The 27,755-nt window shown below is 39.1% G+C and overlaps 1 protein-coding gene across 12 annotated transcripts in view; it reads right to left on the bottom strand.

Moving 5' to 3' along the window:
- ulk2 (unc-51 like autophagy activating kinase 2) overlaps window positions 1-27,755 on the bottom strand; it is a 117,151-nt gene that overhangs the window by 17,404 nt on the left and 71,992 nt on the right. For 7 of the 12 annotated variants that reach the window (XM_043718180.1, XM_043718181.1, XM_043718190.1 and 4 more), the window contains 9 exons: window positions 26,583-26,671; window positions 23,440-23,611; window positions 22,436-22,496; window positions 20,914-21,006; window positions 10,986-11,123; window positions 4,648-4,793; window positions 3,241-3,321; window positions 690-958; window positions 358-554 (listed from right to left, as the gene is read on the bottom strand). In XM_043718180.1, the coding sequence (XP_043574115.1) occupies window positions 358-554; window positions 690-958; window positions 3,241-3,321; window positions 4,648-4,793; window positions 10,986-11,123; window positions 20,914-21,006; window positions 22,436-22,496; window positions 23,440-23,611; window positions 26,583-26,671 (1,246 nt within the window). Of the gene's footprint in view, window positions 1-357; window positions 555-689; window positions 959-3,240; window positions 3,322-4,647; window positions 4,794-10,985; window positions 11,124-20,913; window positions 21,007-21,302; window positions 21,342-22,435; window positions 22,497-23,439; window positions 23,612-26,582; window positions 26,672-27,755 lie in introns of all 12 variants that reach the window. The other 5 variants (XM_043718183.1, XM_043718192.1, XM_043718182.1 and 2 more) reach the window with 4 other exon arrangements.

Below are 27,755 nucleotides of genomic sequence, written 5' to 3'. Positions count from 1 at the left end.
ATCTCATTCAAAAGTCAGCATCTCCAACCACATAGCATTCTCTCAATCTTCCAACTAGAAACCCAGACATCCAACTTCGAATTGTAAGTATCAACTCCAAGTCAAGACTGTCACCATGATAATTAAAGGGAAGCATACAACAATGCCACATGGTAGTTATATCGCATTAAGCCCCCTCAATTCAGACACAGGATAAAGCCTACTCTGATCTGCGCTAACAAGTGAGAGTCGCTGCAATCAGCTCAACCATACTTTGGAACCATACTCTTGTTTCTGCCTAACTCTCGTTGTTGATACAACCAATCCAAGTTAAGTATTAACATGGATCACAGAGACAGAGAACAAAACAACTGGTACCTGCCAAAAGTAGTTTTGTTCTCCTCAGAAGCTGTACACTTAGCACTTCCGTGTGGATAATGGTAGGTGCAGAATTCCCTAGCCTCCAACACGGCTTTCGACTGCATTGGTGGACTCTCAGTTAATCCCTGCTGTGCAGCCAAGGCAAGCAAATTGGAAGATGCTTGAGTTTTAGGCAGCTTGAGAGGAGCAGTGGTCTATTGTAGCACAAACATAGAAAACTTAAATTCATCTGAAGAGCAATTAACAATTACCCTACCCTCCAAAATTAAGATGTGTAATATTTTCAATTCTATGGAAGCGACTAATATTGGCATCACATATTTAAATACCTTTGTTGGTGATCCAATGATGGTGGGTAGTGGGGTTTTATGCAGCCAATCTAAACTCCGTGGAGACGTTCCCATGTGCTTTGTTGGGGAAGTACCAAGGCTAACTGGTCTGCTAGGCTGTGGAGAGTGGCTACATCCATACCCTGCTGAAGGACAGACTGGGTCCGAGTGCTGCTTACGTAGTTTCTGTTTGCTCTGGTAGATGTCAGTAAGAGTTGGAGCACTCTGGAGTCTGGCACCCAATAAGTGAGACTGAGGAGAAGGTGAGCCTGCAAAAAGTAGTATTTTGACTTCAGTCTCAGAAAGATGAGGGAAAGAAATATCAGCATTAACCTCAATCGATATGCCATTTATTAAAGGTAACAACGTGTTTTGCAAATTACATATCTTCCTTCATTTTACTGTGTACACTTTACTGTGTACATTTTACTGTGAAAGCATTCACCTTGCTGCAAAAATCAAAATTGTCAATAAATATCAGTAAAAACAGTGATTTGTTCACTATCAAAACTATATCCTGCAAGTTTGCTAAACTACTTTATATGGCAAAAAAAGATCAAAAATGTTCAAAGCAAATGACCCAAACAAAATAGATTATAATTATAAGATAGAAAGAGAATACTTAGTACGAACTAAGATAAAAGTGGTGTGATGGAGCATGGCAATTTATTGGCTGCCACTTGGAGAGAGCCATATAAATAAATATTATACAATCCTAAATAAAAGCTTGAGAATTCTCCTTGTATCCTATTCCTTCTATCAGCAACATCAGCTCACACAATAGTCACTACACTTTTTCATTTAGTCCATTAAAAAAAATTAGAAATTCTTTGATGTGAAAAATGCCACGGAAAGAGAGGTTTGAAGGCGATTACTCTGAAATTTTTCCCCATCTTCAAGATTCAATAGTACGTCTCCATTTCATCTTAAACTAATTTTAAACTGGATAGCAGTAACCACAATAATTTAGAAAACAATATCATAAACATCATCTTAAAATCCTAACAAGCCATCATGCACCTCAATCCTTGATGAAATATTTTCACAGAATGCCTATTTCCTCACAAAAGCTTCATAAAAGTGATGACTGCAGAGTTTAACAGTCACACTGGTTTTAATTTTAAAAAGGAGAATGCACTGGAAATTAAATTTCTTAGTTTTAAGCATGAATTATTCTAACTAGATTTAAATTTGAAGATATTGCAAATGAGAATAAAATGGCTGAAGTTACAACTTGAGTGATACTAATGCCATTAAATGACTGACTTCATATTCTGGGTGCAGGATATCTGACACTGTGTAACAACTTACATCTTCTGTCTGTCCATGAGAAAAGCTGCAGCATTCCACCCATCTCACCATGGTGAGACAGTGAGTACTGAGCCTTTTAACTTGAAATCGTCACTTTAATGCTTGTTCTGCACTGTCAAATTCTTCAAGGGTACACATTTGGCATGCTTGCTTTCATCGGTCAGAGTATTGAGCACAGGAGTAGAGATGCCATGTTAGCTGTACAAGACATTGGTAAAGCCAAATTTGGAGTATTGTGTATCGTTCTGGTCACCCTGCTATAGGATGGATGTTATTAAACTAGAAAGAGGGTACAGAAAAATATTACAAGGATGCTATTGAGACTGGAGGCTGGAACATTTTTTTTTCACTGGAGCATAGCTTGTTGAAGGGTGACCTTATGGAGGTTTATAATATCATGAGGGGCAAAAGTAAGGTGAATAGCCAAGGTCTATTCACCAGGGCAGAGGAGTCCAAAACTGGAGGGCATAGGTTTTAGGTGAGAGGGGAAAGATTTAAAAGGACCGAGGGGCAGCTTTTTCACACAGAGGGTGATGTGTGTATGGAACAAGTTGCCAGAAGAAGCGGTAGAGGCAGGTACAATTACAATAATTAAAAGGCATCTGGACAGGTAGATGGATAGGAAAGGTTTGGAGGGATATGGGCCCAATGTCAGCAAATATGACTCGCCCAGTTTAGAAAACTTGGTCTGCATGGACGATTGGGCTGAAGGGTCTGTTTCTGTGTTGTATGATTCCACAAATTGTCAGGCAAAATTTTACATTGAGATAGCACATCAATATGGATCAGGAGATATTAGGAGACAGGGAGGGGGGAGGAGGAGGAGGGATCAGTAGGGAAGTGAAGCAACTGAGGAAGTCCTGAGCATTGGGCCTCAACAGAAGAAAGCAAAATGTGTAATTGATAGCACATCTTTGCCTTAAAGTTCTTTTTTAAAATTCCATCATCTGCCTTTAAACAAGCAGATTTATTACACTTTTGTCACAGTTATAAGTTACGCCCAGATAAGTTTGACATGCCTCACTGAACCATTCAGGGATTCGCATCCAACCTGTAAAGACCCAACCAGTGCCTTATAAAATTCAAAATTTCCCGTTTTCATCTTTCTTCACTTTCTGCATAGTTTGAATATCATTCCTAGACTCATACAATTGAAAACAAGTAGTCAGCAAATAGAAGGATGATAACAGGCTTCAATAACCAATGTGAGACTTTGAGCCCTATTTCCTATAACACTCACCTGATGGTGTTCTGGATCTTGACTCATGTCCCTGAGGCAAACCACAACAGCAATGACTAAGCTGTTCAGGGATAGTTCCAACTGGCAAAACATACAACAATTAGCAATTTGTATCCAGATCATTTCAAATACAATTCATTTAGCGTTACTGCAGCTCCACCAACTCTCAAATTTCTAAAAACAATCAAAATAGAGCTCTTAAGACGTATTCAGAGAATGTGGATCTGTGACAGTCTTTCTTGACTGGCTTGTTAAAAAGATAATAAAAAGCGATGGACCCTTTAAATTAACACATGACAAATCTTCACAGTGAGGGAAACAGCAAAATAACAACAGTAAAAGGAATTTTGTTTAAAAGTGAAAGGATGGAACTTAATGGATTAGCTTTGCTTTAAATGGTAATGGAGAGATTATGGAATTTCTCAATATCGGCAAGTTTCAATCTTAAGGTATTGAAAGAAATGTAATAAACATGTCAGTTTAATACATGCAGGGATGGAATCGATTAAACACTGATTACTTGATCAAATATTAATTGATCAAAGAGAAACAGCACAGACTTGTGAAGGATTTATCATTATCAAGAAATCGAGAAATAACTTCTTCACACAACACATGGTGCAAATCTGAAATTTACCATCCAAAAGGCAGTTAAAACTGGGTCAAATGAAATTGGAATTTCAGCACTAAGATCAACAGATTTGTATTTTAGGTAACTTGACTGAAGTTATAGATCATGGTATATATAAAAAGGGCAGTAGTTATGTGGATTCAAAGCTGCCTGAGTGGCAGGAAAGAGTAATGGCCAATGGATATTTTTCAGGCTGGAGTATGGTTTGAATTGAAGTTTCCCAGCCATAAGATTGGGACCTTTGCTTGTCATGATATATATTGATGATCTGGGATCTTTTGGTATACAGGGACAATTTCAAAGTTTGAATTTGCACAAAATTTGGAAGCATTATAAACTGAGTGGAGAGAAGCATGGAATTCCAAAAGGGCATTGACAAGTTAAAAGAGTTAGCAGATAGGTGACAGGTGAGATTCAATGCAGACAAGTGTGAGGTGATGCACTTTGGTTGGAAGAACTTTGAAAGACAATATAATAAAAAAGGAAGTACAATTCTAAAGCGGACGGCAGCAGTGAGGGGACCTGGACATACATGTGCACAGATCATTAAAGGTGGCGGGACAGGTAGAACGAGCAGTTAATAAAGCATACTCTCAGCTTTATCAATAAGGGGCAGAGTTTTATCAACAGTCACGGGCGTTACATTATAGGAAAAGTGTTAGGTATGCTCGGTGTGGTGCTGTTGGCGGGTAAAAGCTGTATTTCATGTGGTTGATGCTGAAATTATAAAAGCAACTGCAAAAACTAACAGTACCCCAAAGTCACCATTTACACACCCAGAGGTGAAGGCGAGTAAGGCCGAGAGGATCCAGTGGAGAGCCTGCGGCCTGGATTTTGGGGTGCATCTGCAGCAGCTGGTGACCCAGATGTTGGTTTCACAAAACCTACTGGGCTTGTGTTCGATCTCTTCACCATTCCAGATCTGAAAGTTCATAAAGGAAACCATAAACACAGAAAAACTTGTATTTATACGGTACCTGTCATCAAACAAAGGACTTCAGAGAAATGTTATAAAACAAAATTAAACACTGAGCTACATCAGGATTTTCAAAAACATTATTCATGGCAGATGGGCATCGCTGGCAAGGCCAGTGTTTATTGTTCATCCCGGATTGTTTTCAGGGTAGTCATCAGTCAACCACATTGCTGGAAGTCTGAAATTACATAGAGGCCAGACCAGGCAAGGATGGTAGGTTTTCTTCCCTAAAAGGACATTAGTGAATCAGATGGGTTTTTACAACAATTAAGTCACTGTTAGATTTGCTTTATTTTTTAAACTCCATTTTTAAAAAAATGTAGTTCAAATTTTGCTATCTGCAGAGGGGTGCAATCCCATATTGTCAGTCTGTGTCTGGATTAATCAGCCACGACACCATCACCTTTCCAACTAATCACTCATCAAAGTCTTTGTAGAAATAACTTTTAAGTAGAGAGAGAAGTAGAAAGGTTTCGGAAAAGCTTAGGATGTAGACAGCTGAAAATCAGCTGAGAGGTTAGAATTGGAGAAAGCAAAGAGATATCAAAGGGTTGGAGAATATTGGAGACCCATAAATGGCAAGATTACACAGGGATTTGATAATCAACAAGTGTGGTGCTGGAAAAGCACAGCCGGTTAGGCAGCATCCGAGGAGCAGGAGAGTCGACATTTTGAGCATTAGCTAATCAGGAATGGGGGGGTGGTGAGGGGTGTGTGTGTGTGTGTGTGTGTGTGTGTGCTCACACCTGTGAGGACGGTAGCTATGAAAGCAGTAGGTAGGTAAGGTGGGGGTGTGATGGTGATGGGTCAGAGTGGAGGGTAGAGTGGATAAGTGGGAAGGAAGATTGACAGGTAGGACAGCTCAAGAGGGCGGTGCTGAGATGGAGGGTTGGATCTGGGATAAGGTGGAGTAGGGGAGATCAGGAAACTAGCAAAATCGACATTGACCTCATCTATTGTGTCTGCTGCTCTCAATGTGGTCTCCTCCACATTGTACACCAACTTCTGGAACATTTTTAGAGAACATCTTCGGGACAGGTGCACCAATCAACCCCACTGCCCTGTGACCAAACTCTTCAACTCCCCCTCCCCCTCCACCAAGACATGGAAGTCCTGGGCGTCCTCCCCTGCCAGATTCAAGCCTCCTGACATCTGGAGAAAGATCACCTCATCTTCCATCTTTCCAACTACATGGGATCAATGTTGATTTCACCAGTTTCCTGATCTCCTCTACCGCCACCTTATCCCAGATCCAATCCTCCAACTTGGCACCACCCTCTTGAACTGTCCAACCTGTCAATCTGGGCGAAAGTGAGGACTGCAGTTGCTGAAGATCAGAGTCAAAAAGTGTGGTGCTGGAAAAGTATAGCCAATCAGGCAGCATTCGAGGAGGAGAGTCGACGTAAGAGTTTATGCTCGAAACAGCGACTCTCCTGCTCCTCGGATGCTGCCTAACCGGCTGTGCTTTTCCAGCACCACCCGTCCATCTTCCTTCCCACCTATCTGCTCCACCCTCCACTCCAACCCATCACCATCACCCCCACCTTCATCTACCATTGTCTTCCCAACTACCTTCACCCCCATCTCCACCCCCTCCCATTTATCTCTCAGCCCCCTTGCACTCCCCTCCTCACCCCAACATTCCTGATGAAGAGCTTATGCCAGAAACATCAATTGTCCTGCTCCTCGGATGCTGCCTGACCGGCTGTGCTTTTCCACACTTTTTGACTCTGATTTCTAGCATCTGCAGTCCTCACTTTCTCCTAGGAATATGATAATAGATGAGAATTTTAAACTTAGCATGTGACTAGTTAGAATATCATGTCAGTCAGAAAGTACAGGAACGATAGGTAACAGAACCTGATACAAACTAGGATACAGAGTTTTGATGAGGTCATAACTGGACCCGAACTTCTCTGAAGCTGGAAACCATTCAGACGACAGTAATTCACAATTCTGAAGTATTCAAGATATCTAATTCAGGTGGTCGCTCCTCATAGAAGAACTCAGAAAACGCATGTTAGAATCACAGTTCAGCCTAATTTAATCCTTCCTTCTTGTTTCCAGAACCACAGTTTGCAGGAAGACACTACAGAGTAATTGTGGCAACACAGCTTTGAAGCATTGAACACTGCTGCTATTACACACACAGGTACAATAAAACTTACTACAACCAAGAGCACAAGACTATGTAACCGCCTATTCAAGTTTTCTTTTTGGGTATTTCTAATAACTGTATCCTGTTTGTTGAGAACCCGTTCAATTCATTGTCAACACCAAATAAAAAGTTCCAAGTCCACCGCTTCTAGTTTAAAAACAAATATTTCCTGTATTCACCTTCTCAGTACATTACCAGCTAACAGATGATTTATTTGTTCTAACTGCATCACACGTTGCAGTGGTTTGGTAACCAATTTTTAGCATGAATTGTGGAAAGAATCTTTCACCATTAAATCTACCCTCCAGGTGACATAGTCTACAAGCTGCTCTGTTGAGGCTGTTTCTAATCTCTATGGTGTATGGCTGCCAGGTGCAAGAGATTTTTTCCACACAATGGCAACTTACTGATACAATGCCTCCCACGCAATGTCAAAACCTAGTGTTATTTATTGTCTCCCTCTCCATCTATTAATATTGCTTCATTTCTTTGTTTTTTTTTCTGTGGCAGGACTTTCTTATTGAGACTGGAATTCAATAAATGCTAAAATGAAAAGAAACCAACTCATTACAAAGAGACCTTAGAGTGCAGGTTCATAGTTCCTGAAAGTGGAGTCGCAGGTAGATAGGACAGTTAAGGCGGCATTGAGTATGTTTTCCTTTATTGGTCAGAGCACTGAGTACATGAGTTGGGAGGTCATGTTGTGGTTGTACAAGACATTGGTTAAGCCACTTTTGGAATATTGTGTGCAATTCTGGTCCCCCTTTTATAGGAAGGATGTTGTGAAACTTGCAAGGGTTCAGAATAGATTTACAAGGATGTTGCCAGGATTGGAGGGTTTGAGCTATAGCGAGAGGCTGAATAGACGGGGTCCAGAACTAGACGGCATAAGTTTAGGGTGACAGGGGAAAGATTTAAAGCATCTGGATGGGTATATGGATAGGAAGAGTTTAGAGCGGGATATGAGCCATGTGCTGGCAAATGGGACAAGATTAATTTGGGATATCTGGTCAGCACGAACAAGTTGAACTGAAGGGTCTGCTTCTGTGCTGTACATCTCTACGACGATTACATTGGTTGCACTTTCAAAATGACTCAATGTTGTGAAGATATTTCTTGGAACAGAAGACATAACTGGACCATGTGAAATCTTTGACTCAGGCTAAACTTAGAATGTTAATAGATGGCTTGGAAGTAGAAATAAAAGCAGGATCTCTTAATGATGAGGCCTTAAAAATCAGTTAACATGATTAGCCAGCATTTGGTGTTAAAAGGAGGGAAACCTGAAACAGAGATTCACTGATAGAATCATCTGACAGTTGGACCGATGGGTCTGTTTTTGTGCTGTACATCACTATGACTCTATTCCGAATGTTAATGTTTGATTTTAACAAACTGCAAATAAAGATACAATTAATCACTACTAAGGTCACTTTTTCAGGGTTTGAAAAACTGCAAAACGAAAGATACTGAAGTATACAAAAGCCAGCAGACAGTGTTTCACTTTTGCCATACAGAGTACATATCCAAGGTTGAAGCAACGCAAAAGGGATCGTTGAGGGCTTTTAGTCACTTCATCCAATGCTACTCAACAAAAAATCCCCTGGAATATTCTTTTTCAATACTTCAACAATGATTTTTAAGCACTACATGGAAGCTCTGAAGTTACTGAGTTTTGAGCAGGTTTGAAAAAAACATGACTCACTCTCACTAGTATTCTTACATATGGATGAGGAAGGGCACCCCTTTGACCGGGACAACACATCTAACCTAGGACAAGCCAAACAGAGTCACACACAAGAATTCCTAGAAGCATGGCATTCCAACCAGAACTCTATCAACAAACACATTGATTTGGATCCCATTTACCACCCCCTGAGAAAAGAAACTGGAAATGATATCACCATAGGAAATGACGTCATCACAGGAAATGGCATCACCAACTCAAGGAAACTCAAATACAAGTAGAAAATGGGCTACACCACCAGTGTTTCATCTGGAGGCTCTTTTAAGATATTACCTAATACAGCGACAAAACGTCTGAAAACGAACCTTCCAGCTCAGTGAGCAGACCTACATCCAGAACTTCTGAGGTGCACAAATGTTCTAAGCAGCAGGAAGTGCAGGTACTTCCATAAAATAGTGTGACCCATTATGAATCTCAGATTCGAATATTACATCCTGCTAACCATGTTGCAGCTGAAGGCAGCCTTGAATACAGCAGTCACACCTCAGGAAAGGGCAAGATAGTTGAATTTAAAATGAAAGTATGAGTACACAAGTTTTCTTTTATATCTGAAAGAATGTACATTTGCATGGTTTGTAGAATGTTTCCATTGCCTAAATCCAGTCTGAGCTGACCAAGGATAGGCAAGAGCCTAGTAGTTTTATGGATGCACTGTTAATCAATAAACCCAGAAAACGTTCTGGGGACCCAGCTTCAAATCTAGCCATGGCAGATGGTGAAATTTAAATAAATTGAAATCTGGTATTTATTGTAAAAAATCATCTAATGATGACATGATTGCCAGGAAAAACCCAACTGATTCTCTAAGTCCGTTAAGAGAGGAAACTGCCATCCATACCCGGCCCAGACTCCATTCAACTCTAGGAGAAAGTGAGGACTGCAGATGCTGGAGATCAGAGCTGAAAATGTGTTGCTGGAAAAGCGCAGCAGGTCAGGCAGCATCCAAGGAACAGGAGAATCGACGTTTCGGGCATAAGCCCTTCTTCAGGAATCAAATTCCTGAAGAAGGGCTCATGCCCGAAACGTCGATTCTCCTGCTCCTTGGATGCTGCCTTACCTGCTGCCCTTTTCCATCAACACATTTTCAGCTCCATGTAACTGTAGACCCACAGCAATATCATGGATGCTTAACTGCCTGCTGGGATGGGTAATAAATGCTGGCCAGGCCAGTGATGCCCTCATCCCACGAATGAATAAAACAAAACTATATAGCACTGATACTGTGGTCAGATTACAAACCTTACACAGAAGACAGTCAGAACATCCTCCTTATCATCCAATCTCTCTTTCAGTTGATGTCAATATTAAAAAAGCAGGTCCCTTGAAAGGTCAATCAAAACAGCTCCATAATAATTGAGAGCCAAGTGATGTGCTTTGGGCTTCATTTAAGAGCTTGAGAGAATATTGTTATCGATTATTCCCTTAATTGAAGAAATGGGTGATTTGAAGAGAGAGATGAGCACCAATGGGGTTGCAGAGCATTATTTCCCACTCCCCTCCACTTTAATTTAATCTCCTCCCTTTTTTTGTTATTGTTGCATTATCCCTTGTGGACAGTTCCTTTTCCTCATTAATTCAATTAGGGACACAGGTGATTTGGTGGCAGTTTAATTTAAAAATTATTGGGGATTGTTGTTAATTCTTCTTCGAATTGGAGAAACTGGCAATTTTGCAGCAGTTTTACTAAAAAATAGAGCTAGAGATTGGTGCCTGGATTGTTTAGAGAGAGAGAGCATACCGTGTCCAACTATGCACTCAAAGTCTTAAGAGAGGAGCGCACCAAACAGGTTGGAGGGCATTATTGCTCCCTCCAAGTTCATTTTAGTTAAATCTCTTTCGACGCTTCCTGATTTTCTTGTTGCTGCACTGCCTCAGGTGGGTTGCACTTGCTAATTGGTATTTTAATTAGGGACAAATTGCTTGGGTGGAGGTTTAATTAAAAAGAGCTGGGGACTGGCTCTTGTAATGCAGTTGTCGTGTGACCGTCTTCGAGCCAGGAAGGCTGGGTTCAAGTCCCACCTGCTGTAGAAGTATGTGATAACGTGTCTTTAACAGATTGATTAAAAATATCCATACCAGATTGCATAAAGTTCAATATCAGAAATAAATCAACCAGGTGCATTAGTCAGGGGTAAATGTAAGGTATGTAAGGTAAAACATTTATTACAAAGAAATTTGTAAAGGAAGACATGACACAATATTGAAGTGCACTGAATGCAAGTAAGTAACATACCTGGGTGACCCATAGGGGTTGGTGTTGTGGCTGGAAGTTACATGCAGGTTCTGCTCAATTCGCTGATAGTTTCGAATCTGAGTAGGGACTGGAATCGGAGCTGACTCAGTGCGAGGCGACACTGGAGGTGGACACGGCCTGGAGTTAAAACACACGACAGCTGGCCATGAGGCAGGAGTTACAGCTCCTTGATGTATCTGCACCATTATCTGACTATTAAAATGAGGTTTTAAAATATTTTGACCAGCTGTTATGCGACATCAACCTAATGAGTAGGAGCCTTGTTTCTCTGTTATAAACAAAATGCTCCACTTGAAACCGGTTTCACATGAAAACCTGCATGAACTTCCTTTCAACTTTGTCTGGGCAAAGCAAGTAAATAATGAAGACTAACTGTAATGAAAGTCTATTGTGAGCTATATAACAAACTGCTCTAAATTTATAAAAAAACATTTACACAATCTTCCCTTTCTCTTCCCCCATCCAGCTGCATCAGATTACATAAAACCTGGAAGTTCCACGAAAACAAATACAGGGAAAGTCACTGGGAACGCTCTGTTCCAAGGCCGTACCAAATGATGTTTCAGAATTTAAAGGTGATCAACATCACAACGGAAATAAGTCATAAAGATAAAAATAATCAAAGCAAGTAACACAGTTCATGGTAAATACGGTTCAAAGCAAGGGTATCTGTGAAAGGCAGCAGCTTATGTTGACAAACATGTCTCAGACTGACTGCTAATATTAATCACCTCATATTCAGTTTAACTTAATGACGCCTGCAACCTCCCACACGCCCCCTCCACGTAACAAGTCTTATTTGCTTGTGGTTTGACATGGCGAGATCCTTCTCATTTGACTTTTCAAGGACTTAATGAAAGCATTAGCTCCAGCCAAAAGAACAGTGAAAATAAAACTGCACAAGTTAACTCTTTCAAACCAAACCAAAACACCAGTCAAGCTTTTTGCATTTGCAGAGGAAAAATAATTAATGATTACTTCAGATCATCCTGAAGCATCTTTAAACTTACCAACTCCTGGGTAGCACAGCTATTCATTGAACCCTCTCCCCACCATGAATTACACAGTCTCAGATTTCTCAAATGATGGCGAAATACTCAAGGTTCCTTTCTATCTCTCCAATTCTACTTGTAACATTTGCAGTGTACAGAATGCTGTGAGCATTCCTTACAGAACATCCTGCTTACAAAATAACATTCACAGAGACTGCAAAACCTAAATTCTAAATGACAACTTTTTGTGTGTGTGTGTGTTTGAACTTTTCCACTTTTTGACACCTGGAATTACAGCACAGTAATTCTGCATGAAAATACAGCTACATCCTAGAAATAAAGAAATCCAAGAGATTGCGAGGTGGGGACAACAGAAAAAGACTGAGATGGCCTAATTCTGTTTGCATATCTTGTGGTTTTATGGACTCCATCATTGACATCTCTGTAGTATTTTACATATACCACAATGAAGAGCAAATGCACCTGTAGAAAGAACACCACAGCACAGTAACAGGCCCTTTGGCCCATCAAGCCTATGCCTTTCTAAACTAAAAATCTTTTATCCTTATGGGGCCCATATCCCCCTATTCCCTGCCTATTTATGTACCTGACAAGATGCCTCTTAAACGTTTCTCTTCCACCAAGTCCTCTGGTAGCACATTCTAGGCACTTACCACCCTCAGGTTGTAAGTTTGCTCGCTGAGCTGGTAGGTTTGTTTTCAGAAGTTTCGTCACCATGCATGGTGAACCTCAACCCGAGCTACAAATCTTCTCAAAACTTGCAACCTTACAACCTTCTTTGTAAAAAAAATCTTGCCTTGCACATCTTCTTTAAACTTTCCCCCTTTTATCTTAAAATCTATGTCCTCTAGCCAGTAACCGGCTTTTTTACCGTGGGAAAAGGAGTCTAACTACCCATTCTATCCATGCCTCCCATAATTCTGTTAACTTCTATCAGGTCACTCCTCAGCCTCCGATGTTTGATTTGTTGCAGTCATGTGTACACAAACACAGTGAAAAGCTTTGTCTTGACAGCAGTGCTGGCAGATCATAGCAAACAAGGAAATCGAGATCATATGCTGCTTAGACAGAGCAAGGCATACAGGTTACACTGCACAGGAGTGCACAAAGCAAGATCAATATTAACTTCAAACAGAGTTGATCTTGATACAGAGGCCATTCATCAGTTTATCAATAGCAGGGAAGAAGCTGTTCTTGAACCTGTTGATGCATGTGTTCAAGCTTCTGTATCTCCTGCCTTACGGAAGAGGGAAAACAAACTATATTTCTCATAGCTAATACCTCCAAACCAGGCAACATCCTGGTAAACCTTTACCATACTCTCTCAAAAGCCTCAGACAATCTCCAAAGGTGGCCTAACTAAAATTCTATACAGCTGCAAGATGAATTGCCAATTTTTACACTTTACAATGAACGCATGCATGCCATGTGTCTTCTGACCATCTCATCCACTAGTGCTGCCACTTTTAGGGAACTATGGACATACGCAGTATGTTGATGTTTCTAAGGATTCTGCCATTCACTGTATACATCCCTCCTGCACAAGACCTTCCCAAATGCATCATGTCACTTTTGTTCGGATTAAATTCATCTGCAATTTCTCCACCCAAATCTCCAGCTTATCTATATCCTGCTGTATCTTCTGACAATCCTCACTACCCACAGCTTTTCCAATTTTTGTGTCATCTGCAAACTTACTAATCTGACCACCTACATTGTCTTCCAATGTTACAAACAACAAAGGCCTAGCACAGACCCCTACACAACACCAGTGGTCATAGACCTTCAGTCAGAAAAACACCCTTCCATCACTACTGTCTTCCAAGACTGTCCTGTGACCGTTACCAGCTCACAGTGGATTCCATGGGAATTTATCTTTTGTATCAGCCTCCCATGATAGACTTTGTCAAAGGCCATGCTGAAGTCCATGTAGACAACATCCATCACCCAGTCATCTTTGTCACTTCCTCAAAAAACTCAAATCAAATTTGAGACTTGACTGTCCGCACACAAAGCCATGCTGCCAATTGCTAATATATCCGTATTTTTTCAAATGTGAATAAATCCTGCTCGTAAGAATTTGCTCCAATAATATCTCTGCCACTGATGTAAGGCTCACCAGCCTGTAATTTCCTGGAGTATACCTATTGTCCTTCTTAAATAAAAGGAACAATGTTGACTATTGTCCAGTCTTGTGTGACCTTCGCTGTGACTGAAGATGATAAAAAGATTTTATACTAGGCCCCAACAATTTCCTCCCTTGCATCGCTTACTATTCTGAGATAGGTCACAGGTCCTGCGGATTTTTCTACTATAATGCTTCTCAAAACACCCAACACCATCTTTTTTTATGTCAACATGCGCTAGAATATCAACATATCCCTCTCTAGACTCACCACGTCTTCTCCTTTATGAATTCCTAACTTAATTCATGAAAAAGTGAGCCGACGAACAAGCAAGAGAAGAGAAGAAAGATTTTTCAGTATTTTGTTAAAGTGAGAGTAGTAGGTAAAATATAACCATGCCGATAAAATACTTTTTTTTTAAAACAAATCCAGAGATCACTTGTTACTTCTTGCCTGAAAAGAGCAATCTTTCTACCAAGCATAATTCTCATGAGAATCCATGAGCGATACAGAACACCAATGCCTGGTCTAGTGCACCAGCATCATTCCAACTGAGAATAAGCAATTAATTGCAATAGAACAAGGGCCATGTTCGAATATCTTACTGCAGCTTCCACTCAGCTTCAAGACCCAGAAAAACTAAATCGGAAAATCTTGGTTTTGTGGGAGCTTGCCCCTCCCCATTCAGGCTGCTTCTATTCTTCCAGCTTTTAAAAAAGAACCCAAGACCTCACAAGCTGTTCACATTATAGGCTTTCAATTGACAGCTGCATATGTCTGTCTTAAAACCTCTCCAAAAAGAAATGACAAAATACACCTCTTAAAGCCATAGTATTGTCGCAAAAACCTATTTAAATTATAATCCAGAAGACAACTTTTTTCTTCAGGCAAATCTATAGAAATGAAAACTGCAGTCTCCATTAAAAGAGAGTTAAAATCCACACAATCCCAGGTTATGGTGCAACAGGTTTATTTGGAGGCACCAACTTTCGGTGCACTGCTCCTTCATCAGGTAGTCCTAATGGCTTCCATTAAAACAGCAACTGAAGCTGAATTGATTCTAGAAACGTCAGAACCTTGTTCAAATGGCTACATTCTGCCTCGGCATATGTTGTAGGTGACTATTCGACCAAGAGAGACACTATTTCATCTTCAGTAACTATCTACATACAGGAACTAGACTTGCGATCCTATCTTCCTCAAACTATAATAACTTGAAGGCTTTTCTAACATTTGTTGAGAGTTGGGTTGATTCTCTGCCCCAAAGGATTATGGATGTTGTGGTCAACTGAAACTTGAGACTGCAATCAAGTACGTTTTATTCAGAGTGTCAAGGGATTTACAACTAGATGATTCAGATCAGATGTGACTTGATTGAATCATGGAGTCATAGAGCTGTACAGCACGGAAACAGACCCTGCGATTCAACGTATCCATGCCAATCAAATATCCTAAATTAATCTTGTTCCATTTGCCAGCATTCTGCCCATATCCCTCTAAGCCCTTCCTGTTCATATACCCATCCAGATGCCTTTTAAATGTTGTCATTGTACCATCCTCCACTGACAGCTCATTCCAGATGCACACCACCCTCTGAATGAAAATGTTGCCCCTTGGGTCCCTTTTAAATCTTTCCCCTCTCACCTATGCCCTCAAGTTTTGGACACTCCCACCCCAGGGAAAATACTCTGTCTAGTCATGCCACTCATGATTTTATAAACCTCTAAGGTCACCCCTCAGTCTCCGATGCTCCAGGGAAAACAGCCCTAGCCTCTTCAGTCCCTTCCTTTAGCACTAACCCCCCAACCCTGGCAACATCCTTGTAAATATTTTCTGAATCCTTTCAAATTTCATAACTTGAAGAGGGATCCAGCAGACTGTCTCCGTTCTTGAACAGTTTGAAAGCAGAAAACTATACGTCAGTTAGCCTAAATTCCTTCAAGTCTGCCTTCACAAAGCAGGACACAAATAATGTACCAGAAATGATAGGGAACGAAGGGTTTGTTGACAGGGAAGAACTAAAGCAAATCTGTATTAGTACAGAAATAGCTGGGGAAACCTATTTGATAGAAGGCTGATAATCTACATCTCAGAATACTCAAGGAAGTGGTCCTAAAAATAGTAGGTACATTGGTGGTTATCTTCTAAGATTCTTTAGACTCTGGAACAGTTCCTGCAGATTGGAGGGTAGCTAATTTATCCACACTATTTAAAAATGGAATTAACGAGAACACAGGGGATTATAGAGTAGCGAGTCTGACATCGGTAGTAGGGTATATGCTAGAGTCCATTATCATGCATTTTACAGCCGAGCACTGAGAAAACAGTGGTAGAATCACACATATTCAGCATGGATTTATAAAAGGGAAATCATGCTTGATAGATCTACTGCAATTCTTTGAGGATATAGGCAAACCAAATTATGCATATCGCTATGACAGTAAATTAGTTGTCCAAGAGAGTTGTAAAGTCAGCAACAAGTGTTTATTTTACAGAAACCACCAACCACTCCCTAGCAGCACCAAGTTCAAGAAAAATTTAGAACCGAATATCCAGTTGGCTGGGCAAACACATGCATATTCCTTATAATAGGATTTGTAATAAACTCAATGATCCAGTTAAAAAAAACTAAGTGCTCTATTTATAATCCACAATGGTCAGCACAGTTTCACAAGTCTCTGATGAAGGCTGAAAAAAAATCAAAATCTGACTTGATGGGTCAGAAGGCAAACAATTTTTAAAATTTTTCCTGCCAACTTGACAAACTTATAATTTTTTTTATTGTTCTCTTGCCAAAAGGCTGAGTAGACATAATTCTCCCAGATCTCTACACTGCTCTGTAAACAGCTGCTTGGAGATACAGGCACAGTGCAGATCACTCACACTGATATTCTCCCTCTCTTTGTGAGAGAAGTACCTTGTGCCTGGCACTTTCTCAATAAGTTGACCGTTAACAGGGAACTCACCAGTGTTAACACATTTCCCATTACTCACTGGTGTAATGCACTGATACACCATTGTGCCACAGGAGATTCTTAAAGAAAAAAAATGGTATTATCTTAACATGCACAAAAATAAGTCAGCATCTACTCAATCCTCAACTGCAATTTCTCATCAGCAGAAATGTACATCAAGAAATATGACATAATAGTTACTACTGAATATACAGCACTGAAAGTCTCTCCTCTCAGTTAAATTAATTTTTTTTTGTATTGCAAATAAAGGTGCAGGGAATGGAGAAATTCAAAATCCTATGTTTTGTCACCTCCAAGTTATTTTTTTTTGTAAATGAATATTTACCTGCATACACTACTCAAATTCACTTGCAAGACAGTGACACTACTATTTTTATTTAACCACTCTACCCCAACCCCCTCTGCAGTAAATATCTGTGCGCACTGGTCGAATCCCTGTACCTCTATTCAAGGGAGTATGGTTATCAAGCATATGCAGATTACAAACTGTGGGAGGCATAATGATTCACAGCAACATCCACACACACGCATGCATTCTCCTTTTAAGGACATTGGTAATGGCAACCCTTGTTGAATTATCAAGCTCAGGGGATGCCCCAGATATCAGCCAAGCAGAGATCAAGGATTACGGCTGAATATGACTGAGCTGTACAGTCCATTGTCACACCAGCTAGAGCATTTAACCATTGAGCCATCAAGCCAGTTAAAGCACTAATCACTTGTACTAAATTATTATAAGCAAATCTTTATAAGTAAAAACTGAACCCAGGCACATTTGTTGACCTCTCCAGGAAACGTTCTGCATTTCAGATATTTGGTGAAGAGCCAGTAACTCTTCAAGGCGAAGTTAACACGTTTGACACAATAACTGGACACCAATCACCTATATCTAACATGGAATTTAATTATTACTCAATATTTATGCCAATTTCCTCCAGAAAACAAATTGCATTTTCATCTTCTTCATGGACAAAGAAAACCTACCTTAGTTGAGCTGGGAAGCATTCGCACACAACTCAAATGTACCCAACAAGACCAAACCAAGAACGTTTCTATGTTTTAGGATACTTCTGCTGAAGAACTGTCAATGCCTCATTTCTTAAAAACTGTACTATTCATGCACGAGAGAAATTGAAAGGTTGAAGTAGATACAGGGAGGGGAATTGGGATATATACACATTGTTACGTTTTTTTGAAAAACTGAATCAATATTAAAAAAAAATGCCAATAGACTCTGATGTCCTCCACAGCATAGAAATAATTCATACAATGATTCACATATGGCATGATCATTCAATTGTATTGCACTAACCCATCTTTCATTCATTAATTCTTATGTATTAAATGGTATTTAGCAAATTTAATAAAAATGACTTTCAACAGGAATGTTAATTTAGTTATGTTACATGATGGGTACTTTTAAAACTAGCTTGTGGCATAAGGACATCACTGGTAAAGCCAACATTATTGCCCATCCCTAATTGTGCCATTTTTGATGATGGTGCGGAGCCACCTCTTTGAACTCCCACAAACTATCTAAAGCAGGTTTGCGCATCCCACTCACAATGTTGACTAATGATAGTACAAAAACAGTGATGTATTTCCATATCAGCATAGTGTATGGTTTAGACAGGAACTTTCAGGTGCTAGTGTTGCTATGCACCTGCTGAGCTTGTGCTTTTAGGTGGCAGAAGTTACAGGTTTGGAAGGTGTGTCAATGGAACCACGATGAGCTTTTGCAGTGCACCTTGCATATCATACTCTCTGCTGCCATTGTGTGTGCCTGTTCGAGGGATAAGCAGGTAGAGGAGATGCTCACTGATTGTGTTGGGCTTCTGTCAGAGCTGCAGTCATCCGGGCAAGCAGACTCTCCACTGTAGCCTTGTAGATGACAGAGGTTATGGGAGTCAGGAGGTAAGTTACATGCTTCAGAATTACCAGCATCTGACATGCTCTTATAGTCATAGCATTTGTATGGGTGATCTGGTCTGATTCCTGGTCAATAATAACTCCAATTAATCTTGCATTCGGATTTGCAGCTTCTCATGAAATGTTATAAACACTTATTCTTCTGCTAGAAGTTTCCCGTTCCTTTTTCAGAAAAACAATTTTAATTTCCCTCACTGAATATCTCAAGTGTACTGAACTGAAAAACTAACAGCCTTAACACTGTTTAATTCATAATCACAACTTTCAAGTACCATATATCCTGTGCATCAACAGCCTTAAACAAATTGCAAATTCAATTTAATTTCTTCCAAGTCTCAGACTTGTCTCAGATGACTGCCTAAAGGTGACTGCCTGATACATCTGAGGAGGAAGAAAGTCAAAGATGCTGATTTAATTTTTAATTTTGAATGCAAGACTTGTCCTGTCAACTTGAGTATTTCAATTGAACACTGGGGCAGGGAAGAGGTCCACTTCTTTTGCACTCAACTGAACCACCACCAAGATTGCTGAATTTAAAACATAGGTGAATGATGCCTAAAAGCACTTCAACTCATGTTTTCCATCACCTTTTTATAGTGGTCCAAGATTCAATTTACTACAATCAAGTCCCAGTTCCAGATAGTGGTTACACTTGCAGGGTCAAAAAGCTCTTCAAATTGGACACATTGTCTTGGGAACAGATTTTACAAATTCTTCTATATCCAATTCTACGTATATTTTTAAGAATAGGTTTTCAGTATGTAAAATTGGGTTACTCACAGATGAAGGAGTAGGTATTCTTATTTCAAAAGTTTGCAAGTTTTGAGAAATGTTAATTTTGATGATAATATATCACCAGCTATATTAATAATGGTTTAAGTTAATACAATAATGCAAAGACTTTTAAAATGGAAAAAACTATTCAATTATGTTGTTGGATAGCACAACAAACATATGACTTGGCCCTTTTAGCCTGTTCTACCATTTAATGAAGTCATGGCTGATCTACATTCCTGCATAGCCCCAATAATCTTTCATCCACTTGATCATCAAGAATCTATCTACCGCTACTTTAAAAACATTTAAAGATTCTGCATTCACAGTCTTTTGAGGAAGGGAATTCCAAAGACACAGCCCTCAGAGAAAAACTGTTTCCTCATTTCTGTCTTAAATGGTGACACCTTATTTTTAAACCATGACCCCTAGTTCGAAGTTTGCCCACAAGAGGAAACATCCTTTTGACATTCACATGGTCAACTATCCTCAGAATCTTATATGTTTCAATTAAATCACCTCTGACTCTTCTAAACTCCAAAGGATACAGGCTTGGCCTGTCTAGCCTTTCTTCATTAGGCAATCTGCTCAATCCAGATGTTAGTTTCATAAACCTTCCCTGAACTGCTTGCAATGATGTAACATCCTTCTGTAAGTACAATGACTAGTCCTGTACACACTACTCCAGATACATCATCATGGAAGAGTTAACATTCATGCTTATGGAAATGAATTTAAGTGGAATGTTGAAGCATAACTTAAACAGCACAATTTCAAGTGTATTTTGGTTTTAATTTCTCAATTGCATCGGCAAAAGTGAGGACTGCAGATGCTGGAGATTAGAGTGGTGCTGGAAATGCACAGCAGGTCAGACAGCAGCCGAGGGGCAGGAAAATCGACGCTTCGGGCAGGAATTCCTGATGAAGGGCTCCTGCCTGAAACATCAATATTCCTGCTCCTTGGATGCTGCCTGACCTACTGTACATTTCCAGCACCACTCTAATCTTTTCTCAACTGAATCCAAAGTAGAAACTCTCCTGCTAACCCTCCCAAAACTTATTCCTTTATAAACTCGACATGAAGGTCCTACCTGTTGGCTGAGCTAGAAGAGCTTGACCTGGATGAGGCGGAGGAAGGTCTTTGTAGAGCAGCTGAGCCCCCAGAAGATGTTAAAGGTGACTGCCTGATACATTGGAGGAGGAAGCAAGTCGGAGATGCTGATTTAATTTTAAATTTGAATGTAAGACCTGTCCTGTGAACTTGAGTATTTCAACCTCAAGGCTCAGACCTCAACAAAGTCTTCTTCTGACTGGCTAAGATTAAACATCTGACATGTATTTACTCTCAGGAGTTTCTACAGAATAAATGGTATAAAAAAGTTGGGTTTTCTTTTGCCAGAGTTATATATCCTTCACAGGAGCAAAGTTGATAGAAAATGAAAGCCTGAATTTTTGGTAAGCTAATATACCTCTACTTTACCTAATCGCCACACTTGGATTTATATTGGTGTTTTCATCTCTGTAATTATAAAAATTAAAATATAGTTACAAAAAGGTATAGTTCAGTAATTGATACCTAAAGAGCGGAAAGAATTTTTAAATCGATCATTTGTTGCACTGAGATGCACATTTCATTTTCACAAATTTAGCATACATTTTCATACTTTGCTCAAGTGAAGAATAGGGTTACATATATTCACAGTTTACACATGCAAACATAACAAGACATCGTGCAAAGCAATGGACCTATGCTTGTTACAGAGCAACAGGCATTAGATTGTTTAAAGTTGCATATCCTGCATTCCACAAAAAGACAAACAGACTTAATGAAGTTTGTGTGTATGTCTGATAATATTTCATCAACTGAATAATTTTTGAATTAATATTACTGCAAGTGGTCAATGGATTTCAAGGAGTTTCATACAAGCTTTCATTCAAAGATATATTGAGATTAGATTAAATAATAAAATAAACCATGTCTGAAGTGAAGAAAACTTTTGGCCTAATCCATGTATGGTTTTGTGAACTCAATTCTCCCTCCACTACCCAAGCTCTCAGTTAATCCTTTGAAAGGAGCACAAAAATCTCAAAATTACTGTGGAAATATTAATGAGGAAATTCTTTTCTGCATTTTCATGAGCTTTAGTTAAAGAGATTAAACCATACTTTGCAAAGAGACTGCCATTTTTCTTGAAAAACAGCAGAGAGAGAAAGGGGATTAATGATGTACTTGTCATTTCTATGCTCACTTTTCTTTTTCTCCTCTGAATCCCCAATCCTTAGTAAATTAGATCCAGCTCCTTTTGAAGGGGAATCGAAATCAGCAACCTTCTCTGGGATTCACGTTTCTACTATTCTGAGAATGGGGAAAGGGAACAAATTCTCATTTGGAGTTTTTCTTAGGTGGTGAATTTTGAATTTGTGCCTCCTCTAACCCTAAATCCACTAACAAATTTAATCCACTGGAACTGGCTTTACTGCAGCTTTTTTTCTAAAAAGGAAAGCAACATCTCTGCTCATATCATGATCTCCAGTACATGTATTACAATTTCAAATCACCTCTCGATTATTATTAAGCTAATGCAAATTAAATTTTAGTTGACTTGTACATACCCTCCACACATCAGAAATTCACTGGAAGCTCGCCTGCCAAGTGTCCCCAGTGGCATGTCATCTGTATAAAGTTTCAGAACAGACTTAGAACCATAAACTTTGTCAGATACCTTTACAAGGTGAATACAATGGTTAAAGATAGACAAGTGTTTACACGTTGATTAAAATCAGTGTGATAACTTTAGAAGGGGTCAAACATTTCTAAAACAAAACTGTAATTGTTTAAAGATTACCTCAGATAATGTCTGATCGTATACTGATTCTACACCAGCTAAGTTAAAACAGAGCAAGGTGTTTTGCTGGATTATGCAAATATAATTAAGTCATAACTAAATTAGCTATTTAATTAATAAATAAAAATGTCAGCTTCAAATCCAAAGTACAAATGTCGCATTTCCAAATCATTCGGAAAAACGCAAATTGAGCCAATTCAGCCCATATAGTTTAGTATTATCTGCTTATTTCAGTGTCAACCTTGGGCTAATGGGCACCTTTGTACCTCTTTTACATTTTAAAGACAAGAGATGCTTGTGTAGGTAATGGAGTGCTGTGCTGCTGGAGGTGCCACTTTTTGAATTAAAAGTCTTGAATATGATTTATATGAAATTTGAAAGGAAGTTACAAAATCACACCAAAAACTAAACACAAACAATGATTACACTGAATTTTTTAAACTTCATATTTTTTGGCAAACACTTTTCCATGTCACTGAGGCAAAGTTATTCCATTTTGGGGCTTGAGAAACATTGTTCAATTTTGGGCACCTCAATTACACACTTTTACTCATACAACAATATGCTATGATCCCAAACATGGCAATGGGTAAAAATGGCTGCAGAAATCAAACAGTAGCCAAACCTTTACTAATCAGTTTTGAGGACCCAATAGCCAATGTTGCAACAACAGAGTTAATCTGCTCCCAAATCCTTGCTACAATGACTAAAGTCAATATTTGAGATTGGTAAGACAAAAGAAATCATCAAAAGTAAAGAGTGGCTGCTTACATGACTGATCTGAGGAGATGCTATGTGGAACAAGAACAAAGTCATCTGTGTCACATGAAGAGTTCTTACTGCCACTGCTGGCAGAGTCTTTGGAAACCTGCAGATAATTAGGCGGACCCACAGGAGGAGAAGACAGAGCATCTTCCTGTATACGTTGCATATCTGGTAACGACTGAAAACAAAAGAGGTTGCATTATTGTAACTATATCAGAACACATTACGTTCTGTCTCTATAGTCATGGAGCTGCACTAAAAAATTACAAATTACACCTTGTTCTGTTAATTCTGCCAGATTTCTTCTTGAACACAAAACAGTTTTAGATTGGTTTATGCTTAAAAGATTGCTCTTTAGGGAACTGTTCCAGTGTATGTGTACAAGACAAGATTGGAATGGTCAATTTGCTCTGCGATTCTTTTAAAATTCCTGCACAACTAAAATGTTGAATAATCTCTGGAAAGCGAAGGCTTGTTAAGACACCAAAATACATAATCACTGAAGTATGCCTGTTCAGGTGAATATAAAAGATTCCGTGCGTGACACTATTTTGAAGACAGCAGGGGAATTATACCCAGTGTCCTGGCCAATATTTATTCTTCAAACAAATCATAATAAAAACTGATTATCTGGAAATCATCACATTGCTGTTTGGGGGAGCTTGAAAAATGCAAATTAGCTGTCCCTATGTCAACATTACTTCATAATAGCTGATGGGTTCTAAAGCAGTTTGTGACATCCAGCGTTCACGAAAAGCATTTTATAAATCAAGTCTTTTTGTTTGGATTCTTCAAATTCATTTTCAATACAGAAAAAAGGATGTTGGACCACTCACACTTGGATTGCTTATTCTGAAGGGTTCGGCCCGAGTTAACACAAAAGCCAACATTACACAGTGTACCGACCTCGGATGGAAGAATGGACTTTAAATTGGCCACTAAACCAAAACATCCCATGACAAAAGATGGTATCACCTTATTATTTACTAAATACAAGTGGAGGTCCAAAATCTGGTATGTTCAGAACAAAGATAATACTAAATTTCAGACATCCAATCAGTACAGTAACTGCAGATAATTAAGACCCTGAATAATAAAAGCATTAAATGAAAACATATCCTGAAAGAGTTACATACCCTGAAACCAATATCAGACTATGAACCTCAACAGACCCTACAACTGAATCAGCACATTGTTAAAAGTGTTCAGCATACAGATAGCCAGATTTTGGGTATTGCACCTGTACTCAACAAGTGACTGATTTGGATAGATACTATAAATATATTTTAATCGCTTACCATTTTTATGTTATCTAGTCACGTTTGGTAGCTCTAACAAACACTAAAAGTTGCATCCTTTCAGATAATCCAAAGTGCTTGGAGAACTGTGAATCAGACGTATCAAGTTGGAGTGTGACAATTACTACTGACTAATTTGAGCTTGTCCATGGAAAATGTGCACAGAAGCAAAAATAATTCTGTTTTAAGGTTTAAAAGATATTGCTACAAACCATCATGGTAGCAACACAGGTAATGATTTGGCTGCCAATGAAGAAAGGAAAATGGTAGTTCTGATGCACCACAAGGTGTGCTTTTGGTAACAATATTAACAAAATAGAGATCAGTCTGCCCACATTAATACATAAAAACAAATTTGCGGTTGCATATGTGGGCTAAATGTACAGCTAGCTTTGATACAGGATTGCAAACTTAGCTGGAATTGGTGTTAGAGTGAATCAGAATTACGTGTGTTATCAAAATAGTGTTGAGCTAATTTCTCCGGGTCGGTGTGGACTTGTTGGGCCGAAGGGCCTGTTTCCACACTGTAAGTAATCTAATCTAAGTAATCTAATCTAATCTAATTAAGACTGTGAAATGGAGCCAGGAAGTTGAAGCTTCCACTTAGCAGAATGAGGATGTAAGAGACCGATTTGAATAAAGAGACACCACTTTATTCAACACAGAAAGAGTGATGACTGGCTGGTCATCATTGCCAAAGAGACTCAGCAACAAATCACTGTTCATTTTAATTCTCAAATCAGATAGGTGGAGTCTGATTGGTCAGTACATTGCCATGGGGATGCAGCAAAGTCTGGCTCCACAACAATTTTTGTTTACAAGTCTGGATTATTTAATAAAAGATTTCCAATAGCAGAATGACATTGAATGGTGGATGTATTTGCAAGCATAGGTTGAATGAGCATGAGAAACATGCTGCTTGCTACAAATGGTTAATGGGTCATGTTGTTTTGATATGGTCTGCCAGTCTACATACCTGGCATCACACTGGCACTCAAATTCATATCACATTACTCATTGTGCGATCAGTTAAAAAAAAACCTCATGGCTTGACAGCACCATCCTGTAAAACTGTCTCAAAAATTTGAAGAACAGGTGAAGCAAGCTGTCTCAAGCTTTGATGATGCAGTAAATGTTAGGGGTTAAGTACATCCACCATGAGGTGTAATTCAACTATTGGAAATAATTTATTAAATAATCCAGATTGTGCTGAGAGTTGCACCAGAGACCAATCGTCAGCTGGGCACACAGTGTGATATATATGTAGAAGCTACATATGCAAATACACAGGACCCTTGTATGAAGGCAAAATAAATTTGCACATACATTGCACCCTTTTTAAAAAGAAAACATTAACTACTGCTGCAGAATATCCACGCCAACAATGACCCAGTCAATCAGCACATTCTTCTCATGCTGTATAGTGTGTATTCTTTTCCCTTAAATCGGTTTCTTATATCCTCGCTCTGATGAATGTAAGAGGAAAGCTTCAACTGTTTGACTCCTTTTAGCAATATTTAAGTTCTGTACTATCAAGTATTTATTTAATAAATTAAAAGCATTAACAACTCTGCAGCAGGATTTGATCTTTTTTTGTGCAAGTCAAGGTCAACAAACGTTCCTGATAATCTTTCTATTAAATGGCTATCCTTTGACCTGAAATGAACATCAGTCTTGCTGAATTAAACATAAAATATATGAAAACAAGAAGTCTTTACAGCAGTTTCAAATTATCCACTCAGCGATGATTATCAATTCATGAAATTGGTCAAGTTAATTCATCATTTAACCTCAATGGCAGTATTTTAGTCAGTGGAATAAATAATTTGTCATTGAAATAGGCTTACTTACAGGAGGAGAGGCAAAATGACAAGATGGAGAGCTGCCACAAGAACTACCAGAAACAGAACCAGGGCACGTGGGTACAGGCACAGGGCATGCTGTGATAGAAATCATTCCAACTGGTTAGATTTGAGTATCATATTTTATTAGTCATTCTAATGCAAAGTCATAATTTAATTGATCAACTGTATTTCAAGCATTGCCCCTATCATTAAACCATGTCCTGAGTTAAACAACTCAAAAGATGGTGGAATGAAAACAGTGCAAGGGCAATTTCCATAACATCATCTTCCATTTCCCTTGATGCCATTGTGCAAAATGGAAGAGTGAAGCTTGAATAAAAACTTCCATAGTGACAAGAGACAACAACAACAACAGGCTGTTAATTTTCTGCTTGCAACAGAAAAGTACCATTTAAGTCATGGAAATGATCTGTACCAGGAAATGCTGTCTTCCACCAGCTTCAGTCCCTCCCAATCTGCTGGCATTAATTACTTTTGTTTTATTGGAAAGCTAATTTACACTTCATTTTAAACGAAGAACACAAGTTAAAAAAGAAATATTAGTCGCAGAAATCAAGTCTGAAAAGGTTTGCTTAATTTTCCAACGATACTCAGAAGTTTACTTGTTTATCTGCCTTTAGGGTCTATAAGTCGATAAAAGAGTATGCTTATTTTAGTCACCAATTTGAGTGCAATACAATATCAGGTGTCAAAATTGCAATGTCAACCAATACAATGGCCTAAAAGCCATTCACTTAAGTTGAATTTTAGGCCAGTAAAAACCTTTCATTCGAAGAAAATGTGTTGCCAACACTGAAATGTGCAACGACAGGTAATGGAAAGAGGAAACCAGTATATAAAGGCCACAAATATACTTCAAGATACTCACTGTACAAAAATTACTTGCAAAACCAATTGGACTGTTATGAGCATATACAAACTGCATCTACTTTCATATTAGATTAGATTACATTACATTACATTACAGTGTGGAAACAGGCCCTTCGGCCCAACAAGTCCACACCGACCCGCCGAAGCGCAACCCACCCATACCCCTACATTTACCCCTTACCTAACACTACGGGCAATTTAGCATGGCCAATTCACCTTACCTGCACATCTTTGGACTGTGGGAGGAAACCGGAGCACCCAGAGGAAACCCACGCAGACACGGGGAGAA

This window comes from Chiloscyllium plagiosum, chromosome 28, assembly GCF_004010195.1.
Source record: "Chiloscyllium plagiosum isolate BGI_BamShark_2017 chromosome 28, ASM401019v2, whole genome shotgun sequence".
Classification (NCBI taxonomy): domain Eukaryota; kingdom Metazoa; phylum Chordata; class Chondrichthyes; order Orectolobiformes; family Hemiscylliidae; genus Chiloscyllium; species Chiloscyllium plagiosum.
This window is presented reverse-complemented; position numbering and strand designations above follow the sequence as displayed.